The 25,871-nt window shown below is 38.8% G+C and overlaps 1 protein-coding gene across 4 annotated transcripts in view; it reads left to right on the top strand.

Moving 5' to 3' along the window:
* The first annotated feature begins 812 nt into the window (after positions 1-812).
* LOC109004730 (protein ROOT HAIR DEFECTIVE 3 homolog 2-like) overlaps positions 813-25,871 on the top strand; it is a 37,562-nt gene continuing 12,503 nt past the window's right edge. Inside the window, exons 1-14 of one of the 4 annotated variants that reach the window (XM_035689487.1) lie at positions 13,732-13,786; positions 14,936-15,170; positions 15,484-16,310; positions 16,595-16,633; positions 21,088-21,158; positions 21,415-21,478; positions 21,558-21,623; positions 21,737-21,784; positions 21,870-21,932; positions 22,013-22,069; positions 22,472-22,630; positions 22,715-22,783; positions 22,864-22,955; positions 23,440-23,518. In XM_035689487.1, the coding sequence (XP_035545380.1) occupies positions 16,610-16,633; positions 21,088-21,158; positions 21,415-21,478; positions 21,558-21,623; positions 21,737-21,784; positions 21,870-21,932; positions 22,013-22,069; positions 22,472-22,630; positions 22,715-22,783; positions 22,864-22,955; positions 23,440-23,518 (792 nt within the window). In that variant the 5' untranslated portion in view covers positions 13,732-13,786; positions 14,936-15,170; positions 15,484-16,310; positions 16,595-16,609. Of the gene's footprint in view, positions 1,116-13,501; positions 13,569-13,683; positions 13,787-14,935; positions 16,311-16,594; positions 16,634-17,139; positions 17,214-21,087; positions 21,159-21,414; positions 21,479-21,557; positions 21,624-21,736; positions 21,785-21,869; positions 21,933-22,012; positions 22,070-22,471; positions 22,631-22,714; positions 22,784-22,863; positions 22,956-23,439; positions 23,519-25,871 lie in introns of those variants that run through there. The other 3 variants (XM_018983372.2, XM_018983377.2, XM_035689488.1) reach the window with 3 other exon arrangements.

Genomic DNA, 25,871 nt, shown 5'->3' on the forward strand with positions numbered 1-25,871 from the left:
CCCGACCTAAAGGCATATGAAACATGACGTTAATAATTTTATGCAACTTTCAACTTTTATCTAAACTCATATTATCTCAACTTTCTATCCAAACCTAACATAAATGAAAGTCAATATATCATTCAAATTCTTATTCAATGTTTTAAATCTTCTAACTTTCACAAGATATTGGGTTAATTTCATAAATTAAAACAATACTCTCTACTAATGTGCCTAGCAGCCTAAGCCATAAAGAGCCAAGTTAAAAAGTTTAATATTTATATTTTTAACAAATTACAAAACATAATTTGGTCATTTTAATGCAAAAACTATGCTACATTTCATTTTTCTAATATTTTGGAAACTATTACAAAAAAGATAATATTAGAATATAGCTATAGAGTGTTGCACTTTTATTTAAAAAGAAAAAACCTACAATGAAAATGATAATTTTTTTTTATATAAATCCTAAATTTATCAACTTTTTTTTTTTTAAATAATGCGCCAAATTTGAATAATATGATAAATGATTTGTATACCTCTCAAATAGATAAATCTCACATAAACTTTAATAAAAAAAATAAACCTCCTATAAAAACTTATTATTTATTCATAAAATCTATTTTTATAAAAAAAATATTCACAAAATTTATATATTTAATATTTATCACCAACATTGCTCCAGCAATATTATTAACTTGCATGGAAAGCAAGTTACGAAAATTTCTCCCTTCAAGTACCGGTTATTCTTTGTCATTCAGGTGGCAACATCTAATTGGCTGGAGAAACTTGATACTCAAGGCAGCACCGTACGAAAAAAAAGTGACTCTCGCTCTATAGTTAGCTTGTGGGACGTGTTCTGCTTCTTTCTAGTGTCTTCTCCTTAGGAATCCCAAGCAAGCTTGAACTCCCAGGAAAACTCGACTTCTCTGTCTTTCTGATTGATTATTCCCAATTCGGCGTCATTCTTTGAAACCTCGATTTCTCGATGGAGGAAGACTGCTGTGCAACCCAACTTATCGACGCCAAAGGCCAGTTCAATGCGGAAGGGCTTCACAATTTCATGAACAAGGTGAAGCTCACCGACTGCGGCCTCTCCTACGCCGTCGTCTCCATCATGGGTCCCCAAAGCAGCGGTACGTCCATTTTTCGATTTCACCTTCGTTCTTCTCAGTTTTGTCAGAGTTTTATGTTATGGGCTGAAAGAAGTGTGTCTGGGCTGTGGTGGAGGTTGATGACAGAAGGGGAGGCTGTGTGAAGAAGAGTTGCAGAGCTTATGAAGTCGAGTTCATGGATGGCGGTTTAATTATTTTGTGAAATCTGATACGTTGTCGTTTTATTAGTGCAGTTTTATGTGGGTGAGTGGTGTATAAGTAGAACAGCATCACCTGGTTAAGAGGTAGTGTCGTCGTTTTGGCTTAGAGTAATTCTATACACTACACTCTCATCCTATTTTGATCATACGAAGTGGTATGTGACACATTCACGGTGATAAATGTGCCACATCATACTTAGTGAGATGAAAGTGAAATGATAGTATAGTTTACAGAATTTTCCTTTGGCTTAATAAGTTGGAATTGTAATATGGATTCTGATACGCAGTCGGTTTTGGTTTACATCTTGATTACACAGTATAAAAGCATCCACAAGTTGGAATGAAGGCCAACTCTAGAATTCAATGCACTTCTCTCTCTCTAACTCTCTCTCTCTCTCTCATTCTTGATCTTGTTCTTGGAGGGTGACTACTTCGAAGCAGTCAATCTGTAGTGTAGCAGAAGGGTCCATTACAGTAGGTATCAGTAGTCAGTAACAATGGCGGAAGGTACTCGGTCTTATGCACAGATCGTGAATTCAGTGAATCACGTTTGGCAGCAACAAGAAAGGCAGCAAAAGCGTATTGAAGAAACTATTACAATTCTGCTTTTGCAACAAGAAGCTACTAAACTGGAAAAGAAAATCAAGATTAGAGGTTCTCGGAACTCTTGCAACATATTTCAAGAATTTCTTGTAATGGGTCTGAAGGTAATGGACAGAATGTGAGAAATCATCAAGAAAGTCAAAAAGGTAGAAATGGTGATTTTCATGAAGGGGTTGGTGAAGGACACGGTCGTGATATGGGTGACAGATCATTTGCTAAGGGAATTGAACTAGACTTTCCAAGATTTGTGAGAAAAAATCTTTCGGCATGGATTTACAGAGCTAATCAGTATTTCTTGTATCATCAGGTGCCTCCCAGCTAGAGGATATTTTTGGCATCATTTCATATGGATGAGGAAGCTTTAATTTGGTTCTAGGATGCGAGTGAAGCTGATACTTTTCATTCTTGGGAGGACTTTACATAGGCTGTGCAAGTATGTTTTGGTTCATCAGCATATGATGATCCAATGGAGGCATTGACCCGTTTGAAGTAGGTTAGTTTTGTTACTTCCTATAAAGCAGAATTTGAATTACTTTCTAATAGAATCAAAGGCATCTCTGAGAGAAATAAATTGAATTGGTTTTTGAGTGGTTTGAAAGACGAAGTAAGGTTGCTAGTGAGGATAATGAATCCCACTACTCTAAATGATGCCTTTGGTTTCGCAAAGATCCAAGAATAATATGTTTTGACTACTTGAGGTTCTGGAGGGGTAATTCTATGGATTTTAGTAGTCAGACTTTCGGAGGTTCGATATTGGGTACGCCCAAAACATTGCCTATTGCTAAGTTACCTTATCAGAAGGTGTTTGAGGCTCAAATGCAGGAAAGAAGAAAAAAGGGCCTGTGTTACTTCTGTGATGACAAGTGGCATCAAGGCCACAAGTGTGTTAAACCAAGGGTTTATTTGTTAGAAGGTATGGATGTCCCTATTAATGAACTTGTGGGGGGGGTACGATCAAGATAACGTTGAATTAAATGGAGAATCTAAAGAGTATGGGGATGTTGCTCCTATCTCTTTGCAGGCTATTTTGGGCACTCCCAAGTCCTAAGACAATGAGGGTTGTTGGCCAAATTAATAAAAAAGGGTGGTGAGTTTAATTGATACTGGTAGTACCCACAATTTTGTGGATACTTCAGTTGTTACTAGATGTGAGTTGGTTGTGCAGAAAGATCAGCCCATTCAAGTGAGGGTTGTTAATGAGGAAGTTTTGAATAGTATGGGCAGAGCTACTTTAGTGGCAGTACAAATGCAAGGCACTAAGTTTGTTGCTCATGATTGTTTTACACTTACATTGGGTGCCTGTGATGTTGTGATGCAAATTCAGTGGCTCTTGTCACCGGGATCTGTATTGTGGAATTTTTCTGAACTTGAGATGGAGTTTTGTTATGAAGGCAAAGTTGTATGTCTTAAGGGTATCACATCTTCTATCATTGAGTTGATTGATGATAAGGAAATCTCTACCATTTCTAAGGTGGGATCTAAAGGGTTATGGTTATAGTTGATGACAGTGGAGAACACTCATGATCAACCTCCTACTTGTGGTGAAGTCATTGAGTTGTTGCAGAAGTTTAGTGGCGTTTTTTATTAGCCTAAAGGCCTTCCTCCTCATAGGTCTTGAGACCATCAGATTATGTTGAAGAATGAGGCACTACCTGTGAGTTTAAGACCATATAGATATCCTTATTATCAGAAGACAGAGATTGAAAAGATTGTTGCTAAATTGTTCAAGTCTGGTGTCGTAAGGCCAAGTTAGTCGCCATTCTCTTCTCCTGTTATGCTAGTAAGGAAGTCAGATGGTACTTGAAGAATGTGTTTGGACTATCGAGTACTTAATGAAGTCACAATTAAAGATAAGTATCCTATACCAGTTGTTGATGAGTTGCTAGATGAGCTATTTAGCTCTACTGTCTTCTCTAAATTAGATTTGAGATCTGGATATCATCAAATTAGAATGAGGGCTGAGGATGTGCACAAAACAACATTTAGAACACATGAGGGACATTATGAGTTCCTTGTTATGCCATCTGGACTCACTAATGCTCCCTCAACATTTCAAGCTCTCATGAATGATTTTTTAAACCATTCTTGAGGCAATTTGTAATCGTGTTCTTTGATGATATTTTGGTTTACAACAAAGATCTCAAGTCTCATTGGTTACATTTGTCAACTGTTTTGGAGATCTTACAGCAGAATCAGTTGTTTGCCAAAAAGTCCAAGTGCCACTTTGCATGCCAAGAGATAGAGTATTTGGGTCATTTGATTTCTAAAGATGGTGTGAGGGTTGGCCCAAGGAAGTTAGATTCTATGGTAAACTGGCCAATTCCAAAAACTCTTAAGGCTTTGAGGGGTTTTTTGGGATTGACAAGATATTATAGAAAGTTCATTCATGACTTTGGCCAAATAGTTGCTCCACTTACTGCTTTACTAAAGAAGGATGCTTTTCAATGGTCAGAGGCAACCACTGTAGCATTTCAACAGTTGAAGAAGGTTTTTATTAGTCCTCCAGTTTTAGCATTACTAGATTTTACTCAAAAGTTTGTGATTGAATGTGATGCTTGTGGAGTGGGTATAGGAGCTATATTGATGCAAAATCAGAAACCATTGGCTTTTCTTAGCCAAGCTCTCAAGGGTAAGAATTTGCTGCTTTCTACCTACGAGAAAGAATTATTAGCTTTGGTGTTGGCTATAAAAAAAGTGGAGGCCTTATTTGTTGGGGTTTGCATTTGTCATTACAACTGACCACCTTAATCTAAAGTACTTGTTGGAGCAAAAGGTGGGCATAACAGCACAACAAAAATGGATTTCAAATCTGTTGGGCTATGAATTTTCCATTGAATATAAAAAGGGGATTGAGAGCAAGGTAGCAAATGCCTTGTCTAGAAGGGACTCTCCAGAAGATTCAGCTTCATTGTCTGCTATTTCATATCCCACCCTAGTTTGGTTAGAAGAATTAAAGCAAACTTATGTAGCAGGTGTGTTGGCTCAGGAACAATTGTCACTGTTGAAGGAAGGATCTCCTTCCACTTCTTCCTTTTCTCTTAAGCATGGATTGCTGTTTAAGAAAGGGATGATTTATATACCAAACTGTCATGAGTTGAAGCTCAAAGTGTTGAATTTCTTACATGCTAGCCCATCTGTTGGACATTTTGGCTTTCACAAGTCACTGCAGAGGGCTAGACATGATTTTTATTGTATTGGCCTGGCTTGAAGCGTGAAGAGAAGAATTACATTAAAGAATGTGAAGTATGTCAGAGGAATAAGGTAGAAAACATACATCCTGCTGGTTTACTACAACCATTATCTGTGCCTCAAAATATTTGGACAGATTTGTCCATGGACTTTGTGGAAGGCCTGTCAGTTTCAAAAGTGTACTCTGTTGTTATGGTTGTTGTGGTTGTTGTGGATAGACTGTCTAAGTATTCATATTTTATGCCCTTAAAACACCCCTTCATAGCAGGAAAAGTGGCATCAGTATTTTTTGATAACGTCTTTAAGTTGCATGGTATGCCTTAGAATATAGTTTTTGATAGAGGGACCACTTTCACTAGTTCATTTTGGAAAGAGTTATTCAGGCTACAAGGAGTAACTCTCTCTTATTCATTTGCATACCATTCTCAAAGTGATGGTCAAACCGAGGCAGTTAACAAATGGTTGGAGCATTTTCTAAGAAGTTTTACAGGAGACAAGCCAAGGTTATGGTTTGATTGGTTAACCCTAGCTGAGTGGTGGTATAACACCATCTTTCATACCTCTACAAAACTCACTCCCTATGAAGTGGTTTATGGTAGATCTTCAACTAAACTCCAATCTTATGTTCCTGGTTTAATTGCTAATCAAGCAGTAGATGAGGTGCTGAGGACTAGGGAGGAGATATTGTCTACATTGAAGCTTAATTTGGGTGCTGCTCAGGAGAGAATGAAGTATCAGGCTGATAAGAGTAGAACTTAGAGGGAGTTCGAGGTTGGTGATTGGGTATTTCTCAGTTTGTAGCCATACAGACAGCAGTCCTTGGCAACTAGGAGAAACGTGAAATTGTCTCCTAAGTTCTATGGGCAGATCATAAAGAAGATTGGTCAGGTGGCTTACAAGCTTGAATTGCCTCAACATTCTTCCATCCATCCAGTTTTTTATGTCTCTTGTTTGAAGAAAGTGGGCCAACATATTTCTCCTTCGTCAACATTGCCACCAGTCAATTTACAAGGGGAATTAGTACCAGAACCTGATTACATTTTACAACGCAGAAGTAGAAAGATTAATAATAGGGTTGTGGTGGAGGTCTTGACTCAGTGGAAAGAAGTTGGAGTGGAAGATGCTACTTGGGAGTCTTATTGGCAGCTTTGTGACAGGTTTTCTCACCTTGTGGGCAAGGTTCTTAAAAGGGGGAGGGTATGTTAAAGAAGTGTTTTTGGGCTGTGGTGGAGGTTGATGACAGAAGGGGGGGCTGTGTGAAGAAGAGTTGCAGAGAGAAAAGGGGAGGCTGTGTGTGAGGAAGAGTTGCAAAGCTTATGAAGTTGAGTTCATGGATGGCGGTTTAGTTAGTGAAATTTGATAATTTGTCGTTTTATTAGTGCGGTTTTATGTGGGTGAGTTGTGTATAAGTAGAACGGCATCGTTTGGTTAAGAGGTAGAGTGTCGTCATTTTGGCTTAATAAGTTGGAATTGTAATATGGATTCTGATACGTAGTTGTTTTTGGTTTACATCTTGATTACACAGTATAAAAGCATTCACGAGTTGGAATGGAGGCCAACTCTAGAATTCAGTGCACTTTTTTCTCTCTCTCTCTCTCTAATTCTTGATCTTGTTCTTGGAGGGTGACTACCTAGAAATAGTCAATCTGTAGTGTAGTAGAAGGGTCCATTACATTTTATTTCACTTCATGTAAAGTATCTGTTGATATACCAACACAAGACCCAAAATTCCACATGCAGGGAAAGAACAAGAATGAGAATGAAATCAAGAAACGAAAGAAAAGAAACCAAGAATCCACTTTATTGATTCTTGAAATAAGGTTTTCGATGAGCCTTAAACCTCCATATACTTCCAAGAATGGACTTTAAGCAACTAAACAAATGAATCAGAGTTCACTTCGGTATTTATACAAGCAGATGAAAAAGAAACATAAAACGACGCCGTAAAGCCTCCATTGCATTTCTTCCTTTCTAAGCAAAACTCACCGCTTCACTTAAGGATCAACCACCCCGTTCCACTACTCCAGCTAGTTAATTCCGTTAACTTCCACTACGCACAGTTTCACTAAAGTGCTACGCACCGTTTTGCCTTCTCTTTAAATCCTCGACTTCACCTCTTCACCCACACGAACCCACTACACAGCCTCAATCCTTCTCAACGTCTTCTCCTCTTTACTCCTTACAATCTCCACCCCTTTAAGAACCTTGTCCAAAAGGCCCTGACACCTCCCCTTTTCAAAGGGCCTTGCCCACAAAGTGTGGGTAAAGGTTCTGTAGCTTCCATAATAGCTCCCAAGAACTATCCTCAAGTGGTGTCCAACTTAACTAGTACTTCTGTTGCAGCTTGGTTTCCCACCTTCTTCAATCTTCTCTCCAGTATTGCCTTAGGCTTAGGTTAAAGTCTTCCTTGTGTATCCATTGGTGGTAACACTGGTAGTGGAGAAACACCTTGACCCAACTTTTTCTTTAGGCACGAGACATGGAAAACAGGATGTACTCTTGAAGATGTTGGCAAATTCAGGTTATAGGCCATTGATCCAATCCTTTCAATCACCTGGAATGGACCATAAAATCTTGGTGACAGCTTCAAACAATGTCGCATAGCAACTATTTTTTGCCTATAAGGCTGAAACCTTAAGAAAACCCGATCCCCACCTCAAAAACCCTTTTAGTTCTCTTCTTATCAGCAAATAACTTCATCCTTTCCCGAGCCCTCTGTAGGTTCTCCTTTAACAAGGACAACAACTCCTCTCTAGACTTCAATTGATGATCCACAACTGCGTTAGCAGTTTTTCTAGGTACATATGAAAGCAGCTTAGGAGGCATGGACCCATAAATAGCTCCAAAGGGAGACATGCCAATAGATGTATGGCAAGTGGTGTTGTAACACCACTTAGCCATGGTTATCCAAGAACTCCACTCCTTCGGTTTATCACTAGTGTAACACCTCAAATAACCTTCCACACGCTTGTTCGAAACTTCAGTTTGCCCATCTGACTATGGGTGATAGGCAAAACTGAAATGAACAGAGGTACCATGTAACTTAAACAATTCCCTCCAGAAAGAGCTTGTGAAAATAGGGTCCTTGTTTGAAACAATTGTCTTGGGCATCCCATGTAACTTGAAAAGTCTTGAGAAAAATACTTAACACACTGCTCGCTGTGAAGGAATGAGACAAAGGAAAAAAATGAGTAAACTTGGTTAGTCTGTCAATAACAGAAAATATCATAGAAAAACCATTAGATGAAGTCAACCCTTTCACAAAATCCATGGAGACATCCAACCATGGAGAGTGAGGAATTGGTATAGGTTGTAAAAGCCCTGCTGGATACAAGTTTTCATGCTTGCTGGTTTGACAGGTCACACATTCTTTAACAAGCCTTCTAATGTCACTTCTCATGCCTTCCCAAAAGAAATCCATCTTGGCCCTTTGCAGTGTTTTCTTGTACCCCACATGCCCAGCCTATGGGCTGTTGTGAATATGTTGTAGGATCTTGGCTTGAAAAGAAGAATTAGGAACGAGTATCAGTTTGCCTTTCCTCAACAACAGGCCTTGCTGGATGTTGTAATGCTTAGGACCTTCCAAGCCTTGTTGAAGCTTAGAAACAGTTTCACTGACAGTAGGAGACAACTGATAACTACTCTTCAGTTCTTCAATCCATATTGGGGTAGGAAAAGTAATTAAGACTAGGTTAGCAGACTCCTCCTCAGCCTTCCTCGAGAGTCCATATGCCACTAAATTTTCTTTGCCCTTTTTGTAGTCAATGGTGAAGTCATAGCCCATTAACTTGGATAGCCACTTTTGTTGAAATTCTATTCGAACCCTTTGCTCCAAGAGATACTTCAAGGCTTGCTGATCTATTTTAATCTTGAAGGCTTGGCCAGGGTCTCCACTTGCTCACAGCAGACACAAGAGCTAAAAGCTCTTTCTCATATGTGGACAACAAGAGAGCCTTATCCTTCAAGGTCGTGCTGTAGAAGGCAATTGGCTGGCCTTCTTGCATAAGGACAACCCACAAGCCTATACCAGAAGCATCACACTCTATGGTAAAGACCTTGGAAAAATTAGGTAACCTCGAGACAGGAGGTTCAGTAACTGCCTTCTTTAACTTGATAAAAGCCTGAGTAGTAGTGTCACTCCAAACAAAAGCATTCTTCTTTAACAAATCAGTCAATGGTGCTGCTATGGTGCCATAACTCCTTATAAACTTCCCATAGTACCTAGTGAGACCAAGGAAGCCTCTCAGCGCCTTCAAAGATCCAGGAAGTGGCCATTCAAGCATAGCTGTTATTTTTGAAGGATCAACACTCACATCCTTGGCAGAGATTACATGGCCCAAGCAATCGATCTCCTCCAATCCAAACTTGCATTTAGACCTCTTTGCATACAAAGTATTCTGCCTCAGCACCTCCAGGACCACCCTCAAGTATTTCAAATAATCATGTAATGTGCTGCTGTAAATAAGGGTGTCATCAAAGAACACCAAGACAAACCTTCTCAAGAAGGGCTTGAATATGTCATTCATCAGCCCTTGAAAAGTTGCAGGGGTATTAGTAAGGCCAAAAGGCATTACTAAGAACTCATAATGGCCCTCATGAGTTCTGAACACTGTTTTCTCAATGTCTCATTCCCTCACTCGAATCTGGTGATAACCTAATTGAAGATCCAGCTTTTGAAAAAAACTTGGCACCAAACAACTCATCAAGTAACTCATCAATGCCAGGTATGAGAAATTTGTCTTTGATGGTTTCTTGATTCAAGGCATGGTAATCCACACATTCTCCATCAACCATCAACCTTTTTAACCAATAAGACAGTTGAAGAAAAAGGGCTTTGGCTAGGCCTCAACACACCTGATTTCAACAAATCCTTCACTATATTCTCTATTTCTGTCTTTTGGTAGTGTGGATACCGATAGGACCTGACTGAGATTGGCCCAATGTTCTCCTTCAAAGGAATTTGATGATCAAAACTCGTTTTAGGAGGTAATCCCACTGGCTTAGCAAAAATGTCAGCAAACTCCTCAACAACTGCAGTAACTTCATCAATCCCACTGTGTAATGTCTGATGAGAATCATGTACCACTAACTGCAGGAACCATCCATGTTGATTCACTAGGGAAGATTTCAAGCACCCTTCCCCATTTTTAACATTCAATTCTACATTCTTCAACCTTTGCATAATCACATCTGACTACCCCAACCTGAAACTCATAGCCATAGTGGAGAAATCCCAATTAATGGGTCCCAAAGTCCTCAACCACTAAACTCCCAGCATGACATCACATCCTCCCAATCTCAATACGTGGAAATGAATTCTGAATTTAGATCCTTGGATGTTAAGAGTCTCCTCACATCTTGCTTGACTCAAAATAGTATCACCATTGGCAACTTTAACTTGCATGCTAGCTCTCTTTTCCACTCTCAACTTAGCTGCCTTGACTACTAATGGATTTAGGAAGTTATGGATACTTCTAGAGTCCACTAGAATCTCCACTGAAGACTCTTCAATTCTACCCAGCAGCTTCATAGAGTTGTTGTTAATGCATCCAGACAATGCATGAATGGATATTTCCATACTTTCCTCTTCACTCCCAACCTTCTCTCCCACTGCATTCTCATCCTCAATACCCTCCTGTACTCAGACAAGTTTTCCTCCCCATTCAGCACATGCACCTTAGGTTTTTTACACACATGTGCTGGATTCTACTTTTCATCGCAATGGTAGTACAACCCTTTCCTCCTATTCTCATCCATTTGTGTAGAAAAAACTTTCTTGACTGGAGGGATTGGTTTCTGAAATCTGTTCACTTTTGATACTGAATCAGATTGCATTCTATCATAAGTATTTCCCCCACTCCTTACTGACTTCTTGGTAGCCAACACATACTCCTCTTGGATTTTTGCTAATCCAAAGGCTGCATTGAGATTAATGGGATTGAACATTCGGACTGGCAACTGAATCTCATCCCTCAACCCACTCAAGAAACAAGTCAATTTATGCATCTTTGACAAGCCCATAAGCTTGTTAGACAAAGCCTCAGGTTGAGCCTTATAGCTGGTCACATAAGTGGTTTATTTGAGGTGTGTCAAGGCCTCCATAGGGTCATCATAGGCTGTGGGGCCAAATCTGATTTGCAAAGAATTGATGAATGTATCCCACTCATTAAAGACTCCACCATCTAAGGCATCTTGGTACCAAACCAAGGCCTGACCCTTCATATGATATGTTGACATTAAAAGCCTTTGATTCAAGGGAGTTTGATGAAAATAAAAAAATTGGGTGGCTTTAAAAAACCAACCCGCATGATCATTTCCATCAAAGTGTGGAAAGGAATGCGCGGTGCTTTGAAGATAGGGAGCGCACAATGATGGAGCTTCAGAATTTTTTTGTACACACGTTATTGCTTTGGTTTTCAGCCATTGTGCTTAATGGAAACAATGTTCATGACTTCTTATTCTTAATTTAGTGATTCTAGAATGTATTTAGGTGTTCTTTTGTATACCTCCTGTGCATATAGGCTATGCCTATTTCATTCGTTTCAATAAAATTTACCTCTTACTTGTCAAAAAAAAAAAAAAGGTGTGGAAAATCAAGCCACCCCTCAAGGCAAAACTGATATTTCTTTAGGAAACCCACTACCACTACCATGAATAACATCAACAGGAGGTACAACTTGTCTACTTTCAACCAAAGACTTGAGCATATTAGAAAGTTGTTCTAACATGTTTGCAATATTGTGAATTGCATGATGATGGTCAACCAACTTTCGTTAAACAGCTTCCTGTTGCTTTTGTGACCCATTCAACTGCAAATTCAAAGCTCCACGCGTACCTTCCAGCCATGCGAGGATTGGCCTCTCTGGTACCAATTGTAAGGTATTTGTTGAGATACCAATACAAGACCCAAAATTCCACACGCAAGGAAAGAACAAGAGCGAGAATGAAATCAAGAAACGAAAGAAAAAAAACCAAGAATCCACTTTATTGATTCTTGAAATAAGGTTTTTGAGGAACCTTAAATCTCCATATACTTCCAAGAATGGACTTTAAGCAACTGAACAAATGAATTAGAGTTCACTTCGGTATTTATGCAAACAGATGAAAAAGAAACATAAAATGATGTCGTAAAGCCTCCATTGCATTTCTTCCCTTCTAAGCAAAACGCACCGCTTCACTTAAGGATCAAATGCCCCGTTCCACTGCTTCAGTTAGTTAATTCCGTTAACTTCCACTACGCACCATTTCACTAAAGTGCTACGCACCGATTTGCCTTCTCTTTAAATCCTTGACTTCACCTCTTCACCCACACGAACCCACTACACAGCTCAATCCTTCTCAGCTTTTTCTCCTCCTTACTCCTTACACTTCACCTCTCTCGAGCTTTGTCAATCACGCTTCTCCATTTCTTGCGGTATTCAATGATTATCCCATCCAATTTGCTGCAATGTATGGTATAAATCAGTTCAAGTCTAGTTTCAACGTAGGGAAAATTAGTTATGCATGGTATTGGTTAAGTTTATGTTATTCTATCCTCGAACTGATATTCTGTTCGCAACTTGGACGTGATATTGCATCCTCTAATTGCCTTTTGTCAATAACACTATTCTTTCAATGCTGAGTATGAAAACCATGACGTGGCAGTCGATCTTAACTTTGGTGCACATTCGCTATTAATATATGTTACCACTATATAATAATAGTTTTAATGAACTTTCCTAATCGTCTGATTAATTAGTTCTTCAAAGGGTCCATCAGCGGAGGAAGGTTGAGGTGAGAGTGATTGAGGTTTAAGGTGTTACTACTGAAGGGAAGGGAAAATATAGTGGATTGATGAGGAGGAGAAGATTTCCATTTTCTCTTTTTCTAGGTTTAAGATTAAGTGACGATTTAACATGATATCAAAGCAATGGTTTGAGCTTAAACTTGACTTTGGAATGATTAAATTTTGCCTCTCATCTATTACGTTTTTGGTATGAGTTGTGATTTATCATCAAAGAAAAAGGTGAAAAAATTCTTATGTGTATGGGCAATTAGAGGGTGAAAAAATAAAGTTGTATTAGCTTATGCTTTTAGGTGACATATTTGGGGTGGAATGCCAATTTAATGTCAAAAAAAAAAAAAAAAAAACAAAGAGAAAAAAAGAAAAAAAGCAAGGAAGATTCTTGTTAACCTCAGGGGTGGCTAATGCATGTAGATTATGTTTGCTCAGGGGGTTCCTGTTTCTCAGTGATTTCTTTTTGAGAGATGCTTGAATTAGAGTATTACCAAGTATGACTTTATCAATGTTGTTTTCTCTTTCCCTTCATAGTGAGTTTCTTTGAGTACGATTTGATTTCGTGAACTGATCTAAATGCCCTTTTTTTTTTTCTTTTTCCAACTTCCCCTTTTCTTTCCCCTTCATCTGCTGAGCAGGGAAGAGCACCTTGATGAATCATCTTTTCCATACAAATTTCAGGGAGATGGATGCATATAAGGGAAGGTTGGTTAGTTTCTTATTACATGTTTCACCAAAAGACACTTTCTCGTTGCTTCTTGTGGCTGTTTGTGTTGACTTCCTAATGAGAGACAGGCAATGTAATTATGATTTATTGTAGGAGTCAAACAACCAAAGGCATTTGGATAGCTAAGTGTGTTGGCATTGAGCCTTCCACGGTTGCCATGGATTTGGAGGGCACTGATGGGAGGGAAAGAGGCGAGGTAAGGATAATTTTATTAAAATTTATAACTTTTGTATAAAGAAGATAAAACAAAAGAAATAGAGCTTCGTTACTCCCAGGTTTGTTGAGATTTCATATTCTATTTATGTGGCAATAATTATTCTGTATTTGCCATGACAGATGCATCGGTAGATGTCAGAAGTTAACCAATACGGCTATATTCATTTTAAATTTAAGGATACAAACTGTTCACACACTGACCTATTTATGCAGCCACCCCCAAAATAAAAAACCTGAGCCTTGATTGATTTCATGTATTTTCGTATGCTCTGATAAGTTTGTTGCTTCATTTTTTACTTTAAGTAGCAGATTTGTGGTCTGGTTGGATGCATTTGCAACTTGTGAAAATCCCATTGTGGATTTTTGTTAATTTGGCGGTCAGGTGGGATTAGAAATTACAATTTGGTATCTGATATATTAAAGTTTTGGTTAGAATATGTTTTCATTTCTTTCTAGGGATTTAATAGGTCTAGGAAGGCCTATACTGAGGCCTTTAAGGGGGGAGGGTTAAAATGAGATTACATCCATTCAATATAAAACTCGAAATCTGAAAGCAAATTAATTCCACATGACAGCACCATTGCCATCTCTTATAACCCAACCATAACCCGAATTCCCCTATATAGTCCCTATTCCTTTAAATTTCATTGTGATGTGATTTGAAAAGGAACTTGCCACATTTTAAATGTCCTAAGTTGAGCTGCCCTTCTCTGATTTTCCTTTGTTTTCTCTTCTAGAAGTACTTTGTCAGGGTAGTTCTTGTTACAGGATTTGATTTGTACTATTTTAGAAATGTTTTTCCTTCATATCTAGATTGTATTTAGCAAATAATTAGCCTATAAATAAGATTGGAAATACTTAACTTGTATAGTTTTTTAGGCGCTAGAATTCTGGCAATCAATATATAAATATTTTCTATATAATGAAAGCAAACCCTATGGAAAGGGTATTTAGACCAATTTGACATGGTATCAGAGCCCCTACTCTAATATTCATCTCTGTGGTCTTAATCCTTCGTGTGTGACGGGAAATTTTTTTTTTTCCTCTGTTTCGGCAAGTTCCATCTTTCTCTTTGTGTATCGATCCTTTATGTGGTGAACCACGTTGTGGGTTTACTGTTCTGTGGCAGTCGACCTCCTCTGTGGTGGTGTTCGACGTTTTCTGGGGTGGTGTTTGACGTTTTCTGTGGTGGTTGAGTGGTGTTCAACCTTCTCTTGGTAGCCGTTGTTCTGGTTTTGGGCTGTCTTTTCTCTCTCGGTGATCGCTTTGTGGTGGCTGGGTCGCTGTGGGCACGTCGGCTCTCTCTGTGGTGGTGGTGAGGTGATCCGCGACGTCTGTTGCCGTTTGTGCTGGGTGCTGGGCAGGTATCGGTCTGCCGAGTCTTTGTGCTGGGCTGTTTACCTTTTGTTTTACTCTTTCGTGGACCTACGTACTTTGTCCGTGGGCTTTTCTCTTATTTGTCTTGCGTGCTTGGGCCTCTTTTTCATTTGGAATTGGAATTGAAATGATTTGGGCTTGCTGTTATTTTTTTTGACTGCTTGGGCTGATTTTTTAGTGGGCTTTCATCATGTCTATTGAAAATACTATAGTACGGTCTATTGGAAATAATTTTTCTACGTGGGCATTTCAATTTAAAATGTTCTTGAAAGGGAAAGAATTATCCAATCATATTGATAGGTCTATTCGAGTTCCCACTGATGAAAAGGAATTTGCCAATTGGGAGGTCAAAGATGCTAAGGTGATCTCCTATCTATTGGGGATGATTGAGCCCCATCTTGTCACCAATCTTCGTTGTTTTACTACAGCTTAGGCTATGTGGGACTACTTGCATCATATTTATCACCAAGACCACAGTGCTCTGAAATTCCAATTAGAGCTGGAAATTAGCAACTACACCCAAGGTAATTTGACCATTGAGCAATTTTATTCTGGTTTTATTAATCTTTGGAGTGAGTATTCTGCTATTGTTCATGCTGAGGTTCCCACCGCGGCACTTGCGGCTCTTCACGCGGTTCATGCTGAGAGTTAATGCGATCAATTTTTTATGAAGTTTCAACCTGAATTTGAGCCTGTTCGAGCCAGTTTATTGAACCGTAATCTGGTTCCTTTCTTGGATATTTGCTTGGGACATTTATTGCGTGAAGAAAAGCGGTTATCCACTCAGATGGGTATGACTTATGAGAAGGTCTTTTCTGAGGTTGTGAATGTAGCCTATGCAGCTCAAGGGAGAGGGAGGAACAAGTTGCAGTGTTTTAGTTGCAAGGAGTTCGGTCATATTGCTCGCAACTGTCCGAAGAAAGTTTGTAACTATTGCAAGAAGGAGGGCCATATCATCAAAGGCTGTCGAGTGCGGCCTCAGAATTGCCAATCCCAAGACTTTCAAGCTGCTTTTCGGCCCTCGTCTTCTTCTGCGCCCCCCATTGTAAATTCTGATTCATCTGTTCTCACACCTACCATGGTCCAACAGATGATTCTGTCTGCTTTTACAGCTTTAGGCCTGCAAGGTACGGATCCTAACTCCATTTCTTCTTGAATTGTTGATTCGGGTGTGTTAAATCATATGACTGGTAGTACGGCGGGTCTCCATGGTGTTCGTAAGTATGGAGGCATGCAGACTATTCAGATTGCTGATGGTAGTACACTTCCTATTACTGCTGTTGGTACTTTGGGCTCTTCATTTCGAAATGTTTTTGTCTCTCCTGGATTATCTACCAATTTGATTTCTGTTGGACAATTGGTGGATAATAACTGTGATGTTCACTTCTCTCGTGGTGGTTGTCTTGTGCAGGATCAGGTGTTGGGGATGGTGATTGTGAAGGGGCCTAAAGTAGGACGTCTATTTCCTTTACAGTTTTCTATTCCTAATTTTGTTTCTTTTGCTTGTACGGTTACTGCCAATAATAATGAAGTCTGGCATAAGAAATTGGGTCATCCTAATTCTGTTGTCTTGACTCATCTTTTGAAACATGATTTTTTGGGCAATAAAGATTTATTTTCTTCTTCTCCTGTATCTTTTGATTGTGCTACTTGTCTTCTTGGTAAAAATAAAACTCTACCTTTTCCTACGCATGGTAGTCGTGCTACTCATTGCTTTGAGATTGTGCATACTGATGTTTGGGGTATTAGTCCTGTTATTTCTCATTGTCAATATTGTTCTTTTGTGACGTTTATCGATGATTATAGTCGATTTACTTGGATTTATTTTCTTCGTTCTAAAGCTGATGTGTTTTCCATTTTTCAAAAATTTGTTGTGTTTGTCGAGATACAGTTCAGTACTTGTATCAAAATCTTACGCTCCGACTCAGGAGGGAATATATGTCTCATTCTTTTCAGACTTATCTTCAGCAAAAAGGAATCGTTTCCAAGCGTTCTTGTCCCTATACCCCTCAACAAAATAGTCATTGAGCGTAAGAATCGTCATCTCTTAGATGTTGTTCGTACTTTATTGATTGATTCTTCTGTACCTTCTAAGTTTTGGGTAGAAGCTTTATCTACTACTGTTTATTTGATCAATCGTTCGCCTACTGCCACTCTAAATTATGATTCTCCATATTTTCGATTATTTGACATATCTCCCAAGTATCAATCCTTTCATACTTTTGGGTGTGTTTGTTTTGTTCATCTGCCACTTGTTGATCGTCACAAGTTTACTGCTCAGTCTATCACGTGTGCTTTTATGGGATATAGCCCTACTCTGAAAGGATTTGTTTGTTATGAAACTCATGCAAACAAATTCCGAATCTCCCGGAATGTGATTTTCTTGGAAAATCAATATTTCTTTTAGTCTCAGGTTATTTTTGATTCTCCTATTACTCTTCTACCAGCTTTTGATGATGTGTCTTCTTCTATTGAGCGATTTAAACTAGGTTTGGTTTATCATAGATGTCCTCCTTCAACGCCTCTTCCAAACACTGCTCCGTCATCTGATTCTGCGGTTCCTATATCTCGGCGCTCCACCCGGGTTATACATCCACCAGATAGGTATGGTTTTCCTCATATCTTGTTTATTACCACTCTCGACACTGTTTCTGTCCCTCACTCTTATATTGAGGCAACCACCCAAGCATGTTAGCAACAGGCCATGCAAGAAGAAATCCAAGCTCTTCAAGACAATCATACTTAGGATCTTGTGACTTGTCCCTCTGGTGTCAAACCTATTAGTTGTAAATGGGTATACTCAGTCAAGTTTTGGTCTGATGGCTCATTGGACAGATATAAGGCTCATCTCGTGGCACTTGGGAACCGACAGGAGTATGGTATTGATTATGAAGAGACATTTGCCCCTGTTGCCAAAATGACTATTGTACGGACTATCTTGGCCATTGCTGCGTCGCAGGATTGATCTCTCCGGCAAATGGACGTGAAGAATGCTTTTCTACATGGGGATTTGAAAGAAGGAATCTATATGTCTCCACCTCCCGGCATGTTTGCTACACCTTCCTCAGAGGTTTGTTGGCTACGCCGATCCTTGTATGAATTGAAACAGACTCCACATGCATGGTTTGATAAATTTTGCTCTACTCTGCTTGCTTTTCACTTTACTCAGAGTCAGTTTGATTCCTCTCTATTTCTTCGCAAGACTTCTACAGGAATTGTATTGTTTCTAGTATATGTTGACGATATTGTGATTACTGGCTCTGATACTGAGTTAATTAAACAATTACAACAGCATCTCAAGGCTTCTTTTCACATGAAAGATCTTGGTCCCCTGCTGTATTTTCTTGGCCTTGAAGTGCAGATTACTTCGACTGGTACATTATTACACCAGCACAAATCACATAGGAAGTGATTTCATTGGTTGGTCTCCAATCTGGTAATTCCGTTCTTACTCCCTTGGAGGTAAATCTTAAGTTTCGTCAGGAGGAAGGTGAGCTTCTATCAGATCCATCGTTGTATTGGTAACTCGTTGGGAGTTTGAACTACTTGACGATTACTCGTCTTGACATATCTTTTGCTGTGCAGCAGGTCAGTCAATTTATGCTAGCCCCCCGACATCTTCACTTAGCCGCTGTTCGCCGCATTATCCGATATCTAAAGGGTACCTCTACATGCGGGTTGTTCTTTCCTAAGGAATCTTCCTTATAGTTGGTGGGGTATAGTGATGCTGATTGGACTGGATGTGTGGATACTTGTCGCTTTGTTACTGGCTGGTGCATGTTTTTAGGCAATGCACTCATTTCTTGGAAGAGTAAGAAACAAGACAGAGTTTTGAAGTCCTCCACTGAGTCTGAGTATCATGCAATGTCTTCTGCATGCTTGGAGATCACATGGCTTTGTGGGTTATTGGGTGAACTTGGTTTCCCTCAGCTTCATTCTACTCCTCTTCATGCTGATAATACCAGTGCTATTCAGATTGCAGCTAATCTTGTCTTCCATGAGCGTACGAAACATATCGAAGTCGATTGTCATTCCATACTTGAATCCTTTGACAAACATGTGATTACTCTTCCTCACATTTCAACTGAACATCAAACTGCAGACATATTCACCAAAGCTCTTTCTCGGCACCGGCATCAGTTCTTGGTTGACAAATTGATGCTTCTTAATCTACCAGCATCAATTTGAGGGGGGATGTTACGGGATTTGATTTGTACTATTTTAGGAATGTTTTTCCTTCATATCTAGATTGTATTTAGCAGATAATTAGCCTGTAAATAAGATTGGAAATCCTCACCTTATATAGATTTTTAGGCGCTAGAATTCTGGCAATCAATATGTAAATCTTTTCTATATAATGAAAGCAAACCCTATAGAAAGGGTATTTAGACCAATTTGACAGTTCTCTTATCCTTCCTTCTTGCTTTTAGGCTGTGTGTTTTCTAAATGCCACAAATATTTGATTCTTTTGAGTAATTTTCCTCTCTTAAGATCTTTCTCTTCACTGGTTATTGTGCTTGGAAGACCAAAAAATTTGAATACCACTGAGTAAACCTCTCTCTCGCTCTCTCTCCCTCTTCTCTCTGTATTTTTGTGCTTATTCAGCAAAACTTATGGATTCCAATCTTGACCAATGGCACCTAAAAGCCATCTTTGAGTTGTTATAGTAGCTCGCTCTCCAGCATTATGTAGGGGCAGATATCACAGCATTCCTTCTCTTCCAAACTGAGTCCCGGTTTGGATTGGAAACTCATCTCAACTCACCTCATCTCATTATTACAACTTTCTCAAATTCCCACAGAAAATATAATAAACAATTCAACTTTTTCAAATCCCAAAACAATAATAATATTAAAAAATAATATTCTAACAATATTTTATTCAACTCATCTCTGAATCCAAATGGGGCCTGAATAGAATTTTGCTGTCCTCGATTAGTTTTTTGTTAGCCTCACCTTTTTGGGGAGGGACTTGTGTTAGTTTCATCTGTGCATGTGTGTATCTACATATGTTCAATTTACAGACCTCAGTGCTTTTTCCAAGTCACCATCACAAAAGAAATTAGTGACTTTGTATTCTCTCTCACCCTGGTTGCCGGTGTCCCTCTTACCTTTTATGGAGAACAACTGGTGCAAGTTACATAGTGGTGATATGAAAAGGGGAAACTTGCCAATAGGATGAATAGTTTATCCTTTCTGAAAGACAGCATAAAATAGTGTGGGGACTGATATGCCAGTATGGAATTGATAGCCCTGCTTTGTGCCAATTTGAGCGTATATTGTTGTTATCTTTTGTGGTGAAGTTGATTTTTGGAACATAGGCATGGAAAAATATTTGCAGCAGTGGATTTGGAAGATATTTCAGCCTATTCACTGTCAAATAATTATTATTATTTTTTATTTCCCTTGAGCATAGTTCCTTGTAAGATTTTGAGAAAACCTGACAGTCAAGCTTTTGTTTCTTAAATTACTGATTTTTTCAATTTCTTTTAATCCTTCATTATGTCTTAAGCATATCATATGATAATAAATCTGTACTGTTATCTATATGAATCCAAGAAGTCTTCAGATGAACTGCATGGTGTGGGATGCTACTGTGTCAGGCCTAACATGGGCCTCTTTCAGCAATGATAGATTATGGATTGTGGTGTTTTCAAGAATTTGTTAAACACTGCAGTCTCTTTACACTTGTTGTTTATCAATGATGCATGTGAACATCTGTGAACTGTCGAGGCCCGTCACACTTGGTTCTATAGCTGGTTTCTTGTGTTAGCAACAGGATGGATGAACTTTCATTTCAGAATTTTCTTTTTGGATAAGTAACTTGATATTTCTTTTTATCAAACTCATAGTACTGCAGGAATTTTGTCCATGCTTATGGTGTTTTGTTTGTTTCTCTCACCAGGATGATACTACATTCGAGAAACAAAGTGCTTTATTTGCTTTGGCAATTTCTGACATCGTGCTGATAAATATGTAAGTTTTTTTTTAATGTTTTTAACATTATCCTTCTTTTTTTGTTTAATTCAAATCTCTGAGTCTCCAGAAAGGACTGTGCTTTCATGATTATAGAGGATGTTCAAATGATAAACCTTTGGTTTGCAGTGCGTTGAAGAAAAATAAAGAATTTGACATATTGTTTACATATGAATGCAACATATGCATATTTATGGATGTATATGTAACGAGAAATCATGCTAGATTCCGACTGGAGATGTGATCTGTTTTACAGGTGGTGCCATGATATTGGTCGGGAGCAAGCTGCAAATAGACCTCTTCTAAAAATAGTTTTTCAGGTGCTGTGTAGCTATGTTGCTTTTAGTCACGATTTCTTGATCAGTATATGACCACCTGGTTTTTTTGTACTGTATGTAGGTGATGATGCGTTTGTTTAGCCTCCGTAAAACAACTCTCCTATTTGTCATACGTGATAAAACAAAGGTCTGCACTAAGTCAAAATATTCGCAAGATGTTACCAAATATACTTTATTCTCTATTCTTCAAATGCACCATTTTATTAGGCATTAATTTTTGTCCTGTGTCTGTCCATATAGACCCCACTTGAACATTTGGAGCCTATTTTAAGGGAAGATATTCAGAAGGTTGTCTTTCGTGCTCACACTGAGATTTATATTCTTACCCATAATTTTGTTTTTCAAAATTTCTAATAGGTTATATATTCTGCAGATATGGGATGCAGTTCCCAAGCCCCAGGCCCATAAGAATACTCGTTTTAATGAATTTTTCAACGTAATATACTCTCTGACTGGTTGTTGTGCTCTTTGTTTTCTTGGTAATTAGTTTATATCTTGATTTACTTTGATATGAAGGTTGTAATCACTGCTTTATCGAGTTACGAAGATAAGGAGGAGAAGTTCAAAGAGGAGGTAGTCCATTAATATAAGCAGCAGCTCATGAAGTGTTTTAATTTATAATGTCTAGACTCTTTTATTTATTTATATATGTTTATATGAGCATGTTTAAATATATTGATATGAAAAGTTGCTATCTGTTCTTGAAGCACCCCTCGACTGTTTTCATTTCTTGAAATTTTATATTCATTATCACAATCCTTAAAATGTGACTTTATTCACTTAGCTACTTGTATGCTTCTCTTGTACCACAGGATACTTGTTTGGCATTTTATAATAAACTATCTTACTTCTAAAAGGTTTATTGGAACTTACAATCCTCGACACCAAGGCCTCAGTTGAGCAATTCTTAGAAGATTTGATTTTGTTGCATTCATAGTGGTATTTATAGGCTTACAGCTACCCTGTCTTATACAGGTTGCTCAACTGAGGCAGCGATTTTTTCATTCTATTTCTCCAGGAGGGCTTGCGGGTGATAGACGTGGGGTTGTTCCTGCATCTGGATTTTCTTTCAGCGCACAGCAGATATGGAAAGTTATAAAAGAGAATAAGGATCTGGATCTCCCTGCTCATAAGGTTTTATGTTTTCTTCCATCTTCCATTTCTGTTCCTTCTTGGAAGTGTAGGTCTTTCACACGCATTTATCTGTTTGTTTATCAGATAATGGTTGCCACTGTCCGTTGTGAAGAGATTTCCAATGAGAAGCTAAGTCGCTTGACCTCCGATAAGGTACTCATTTATATATTCTGTGTGTCATAAGTGCTTCTAGACTGACCATCTTTATTTGTCATGACCTGAATTTAATTCAGGGTTGGTTGGAATTGGAAGCAGCTATTCAAGCAGGTCCAGTATTGGCTTTTGGGAAAAGGCTCAGCTCAATTTTAGAAGCATATTTGTCGGAGTTAGTTCCGTTCTGCATATCCATTAATGTTCATATCCTAAATATGCTAACTTAGGAGCAATAGTTTTGTACTTCTTGGCTTGTTACATCATACTACATGTGGCAAATGGAGAGGTCCTGTTAATATATTCATTGCTTAAGATGTTTACCCTATGATATGTGAGCTGAAACACTGTTACCACTTGTCATTTAGAGGTTTTGTCCAACATATTGGTGGGAAACCGTTAATTACATCCTTTGAATCAAGTTCTGAACTCACACCTTGTTTTGTACTTAAATCTGAGTGCATCCCAGCTCTGCATATTTGCCATCATTATTGCCCTGATAAAATCAGCAACAAGAGTCTCAATCAGGAGTGGTGGTTTTATCCAAAGATCTAATTGTATATTGATGTCAATAGTGTTGGACTATGTTTATTTTCTAACTTGATTTTGTGTGCTCCAACCTTGCTTTTGCACTGTCACAATTTAATTCAACCCAACAGATATGACATGGAGGCAGTCTACTTTGATGAAGGTGTTCGAAATGCAAAACGGCAGCAACTGGAGTCAAAGGCACTGGATGTAAGGCTTCTTTCACCACTATAATATTATCTTCTGTTGTTACACAGATTCATTTAATATGGCGAATAATAAATGAGATATGTCGAGCGAGCCAGTAGTTGCCTCTCCCACCAAGAATCCAGATGTGAACCCACCCTCCATGACACTTGAAATCATCTTACTAAAGACTTCCATCACAAAAATAAAAAGTAGCAGAGATAGAGGGTCATCTTGTCTCAATCCCCGTGAACTTTTAAATAAGCCTTTTGGAGTGCCGTTTACAATATAAAGAAACATGCCGTAGAGATACAATGATGGATTCATGTACACCATTTCATACCAAAGCCACATCTCTCGAGCACGTAAAGTAAGAAACTCTAGTTGACATGGTCATATGCTTTTTCCATATCTAGCTTGCAAAAGAGCCCTGGCTCTCCCGACTTGAGTCTACTATCCAAACATTTGTTGGCAATAAGCACCGAGTCAAGGATTTGACTACCTTTGACAAAGGCATTCTGAGGCTTCGATATTAACTTCTCCAACACCTTGCTCAACCTATTCGCCAATACTTTGGAAATAATTTTGTACAACCAGCCCACCAAGCTAATGGGACGATAATCTTTTACCTCTACCACGCTAGATTTTTTTGGTATGAGCGCTATAAAAGTTGCATTTAGGTTTTTTTCAAACCTTCCATTTAATCTTTTGTGTTGATCAAATTTGAGCTTTGAGAGCTCTACTATTATGCTTTGAAGGTGAACTTGTCCAAATCAGAAGTAGTGTCAGTGAGGGATGTTCCTAATGGGGAGAGTGTAGCTTCCATTTTGGGATGCAAGATATCTCAGCTGCCCATGAAATATCTTGGTCTTCCTGCTGGGTACTGCATTCAAATCGAAATCTATTTTGGGATGATGTGCTAGAAAAAAGGAAAGGAAATTAGTTAGTTGGAAGATGATGTATTTATCCAAAGGTAGTAGGGTCACTTTAATCAAAAGTACTCTTTCCAATTTGCCAACTTACTTCCTTTCATTATTCCCGCTCCCTGCCACGGTGGCTCATCATATAATGATTTAAATCAAAAAAAGAAAAAAGAGGTATTTGAAGTATAAAAGGAGGGAAGCGTATTCGTGGACAAATGAGCGTTTGCAGCCATTTACAAGAGTGAATACTAGGAAAAACTCCAACGTGAGTTCTTATGGGGGGAATTAATGAAGAGTTTAAACTTCATTTGGTGAAACACGCCACAATATGTTCTCCCCTCAAAGAAGGAGGTCGGGGTATCGTCTTCACTATCATATGGTTCATTCATTCAAGCACATGCAGACATACCTTTTTCATTTTCTTTTCTTTTCTTCAACCTTACCTTACCTTACCTCGCCTTTCATTCTTTAAAATAAATAGTCATACTATATAATATTCAGTTGCATCATCCTTCATGCGGACCCTAAAATCACTTACAATTACTTTCATTGTAGATAGGATTCGTGAGAAGGGGCTTCCAACAATGACTCATACATATTTTTTCCTTTATAACATTTACTATGCATATACAGTTGCAAAAAAGACCTTATAGTTTACACAAAGCAATGTGTGAAGAGCATGATCACAGATACTTACCTCAGTTCTCGTGTAAATTAAGCTAACAATGCGTGTCTCTAAGTTTTGAACCAAACCTATAATATTTAGGCAATAGTATATAAACATTCTTAATCATTAAACATTATGTGTAATATGCATCATGCACTGAACCTAGGGATATCTAAGTTCCCTGAACTATGACTCTTTGCTCGCCCAAACTTTGCTCACCTAACACTTTGCTTTCTTAACACCTTGCTCGCCTAACACTTGTTCGCTTATCACTTCGCTGCCCTTCCTCGCCCCCCCTTTCTCCTTGCCTTTCCTTCCCAACTCTCTCCTCGCCTGTACTCTCCTAGATACTAAAGTCCGTCTAAGGGTCGTATGTGAAGGGAGAGAATACATGAATTCGTGCATACATGGAAACTTACTGCAGTGGTGTGTGTAGACGTGGGGTGATGATGCAGCGGCTTCCCTTCCTGTTCTTATGATTGGCAACACCTAAAGACACGTTCATGGGGTGGTCAAGTATGCAAGGTTGCATTACAACAACCTTTATGCTTCTCTGTTTTTGGTTAGCAAAACAGAGCATAAGTGACGTGATCTGTGTGTTACGTACATGTGTTGCGGGGTATTGCGACATGAAAGACTTACTGGTGTTCCTTAAGCAGCGCACGAACGAGGCCTAGTGGCCCTTGAACACAATGACCTCACAGTGAAAACACAAACTCCCGGTAAACCTCGCAGCGTTGGTCTTCTTGCGAGGTTGAGCCAGGTCTCATGCAGCAAACACAGCGAT

The sequence above is a fragment of the Juglans regia genome, chromosome 4 (assembly GCF_001411555.2).
Source record: "Juglans regia cultivar Chandler chromosome 4, Walnut 2.0, whole genome shotgun sequence".
NCBI lineage: Eukaryota > Viridiplantae > Streptophyta > Magnoliopsida > Fagales > Juglandaceae > Juglans > Juglans regia.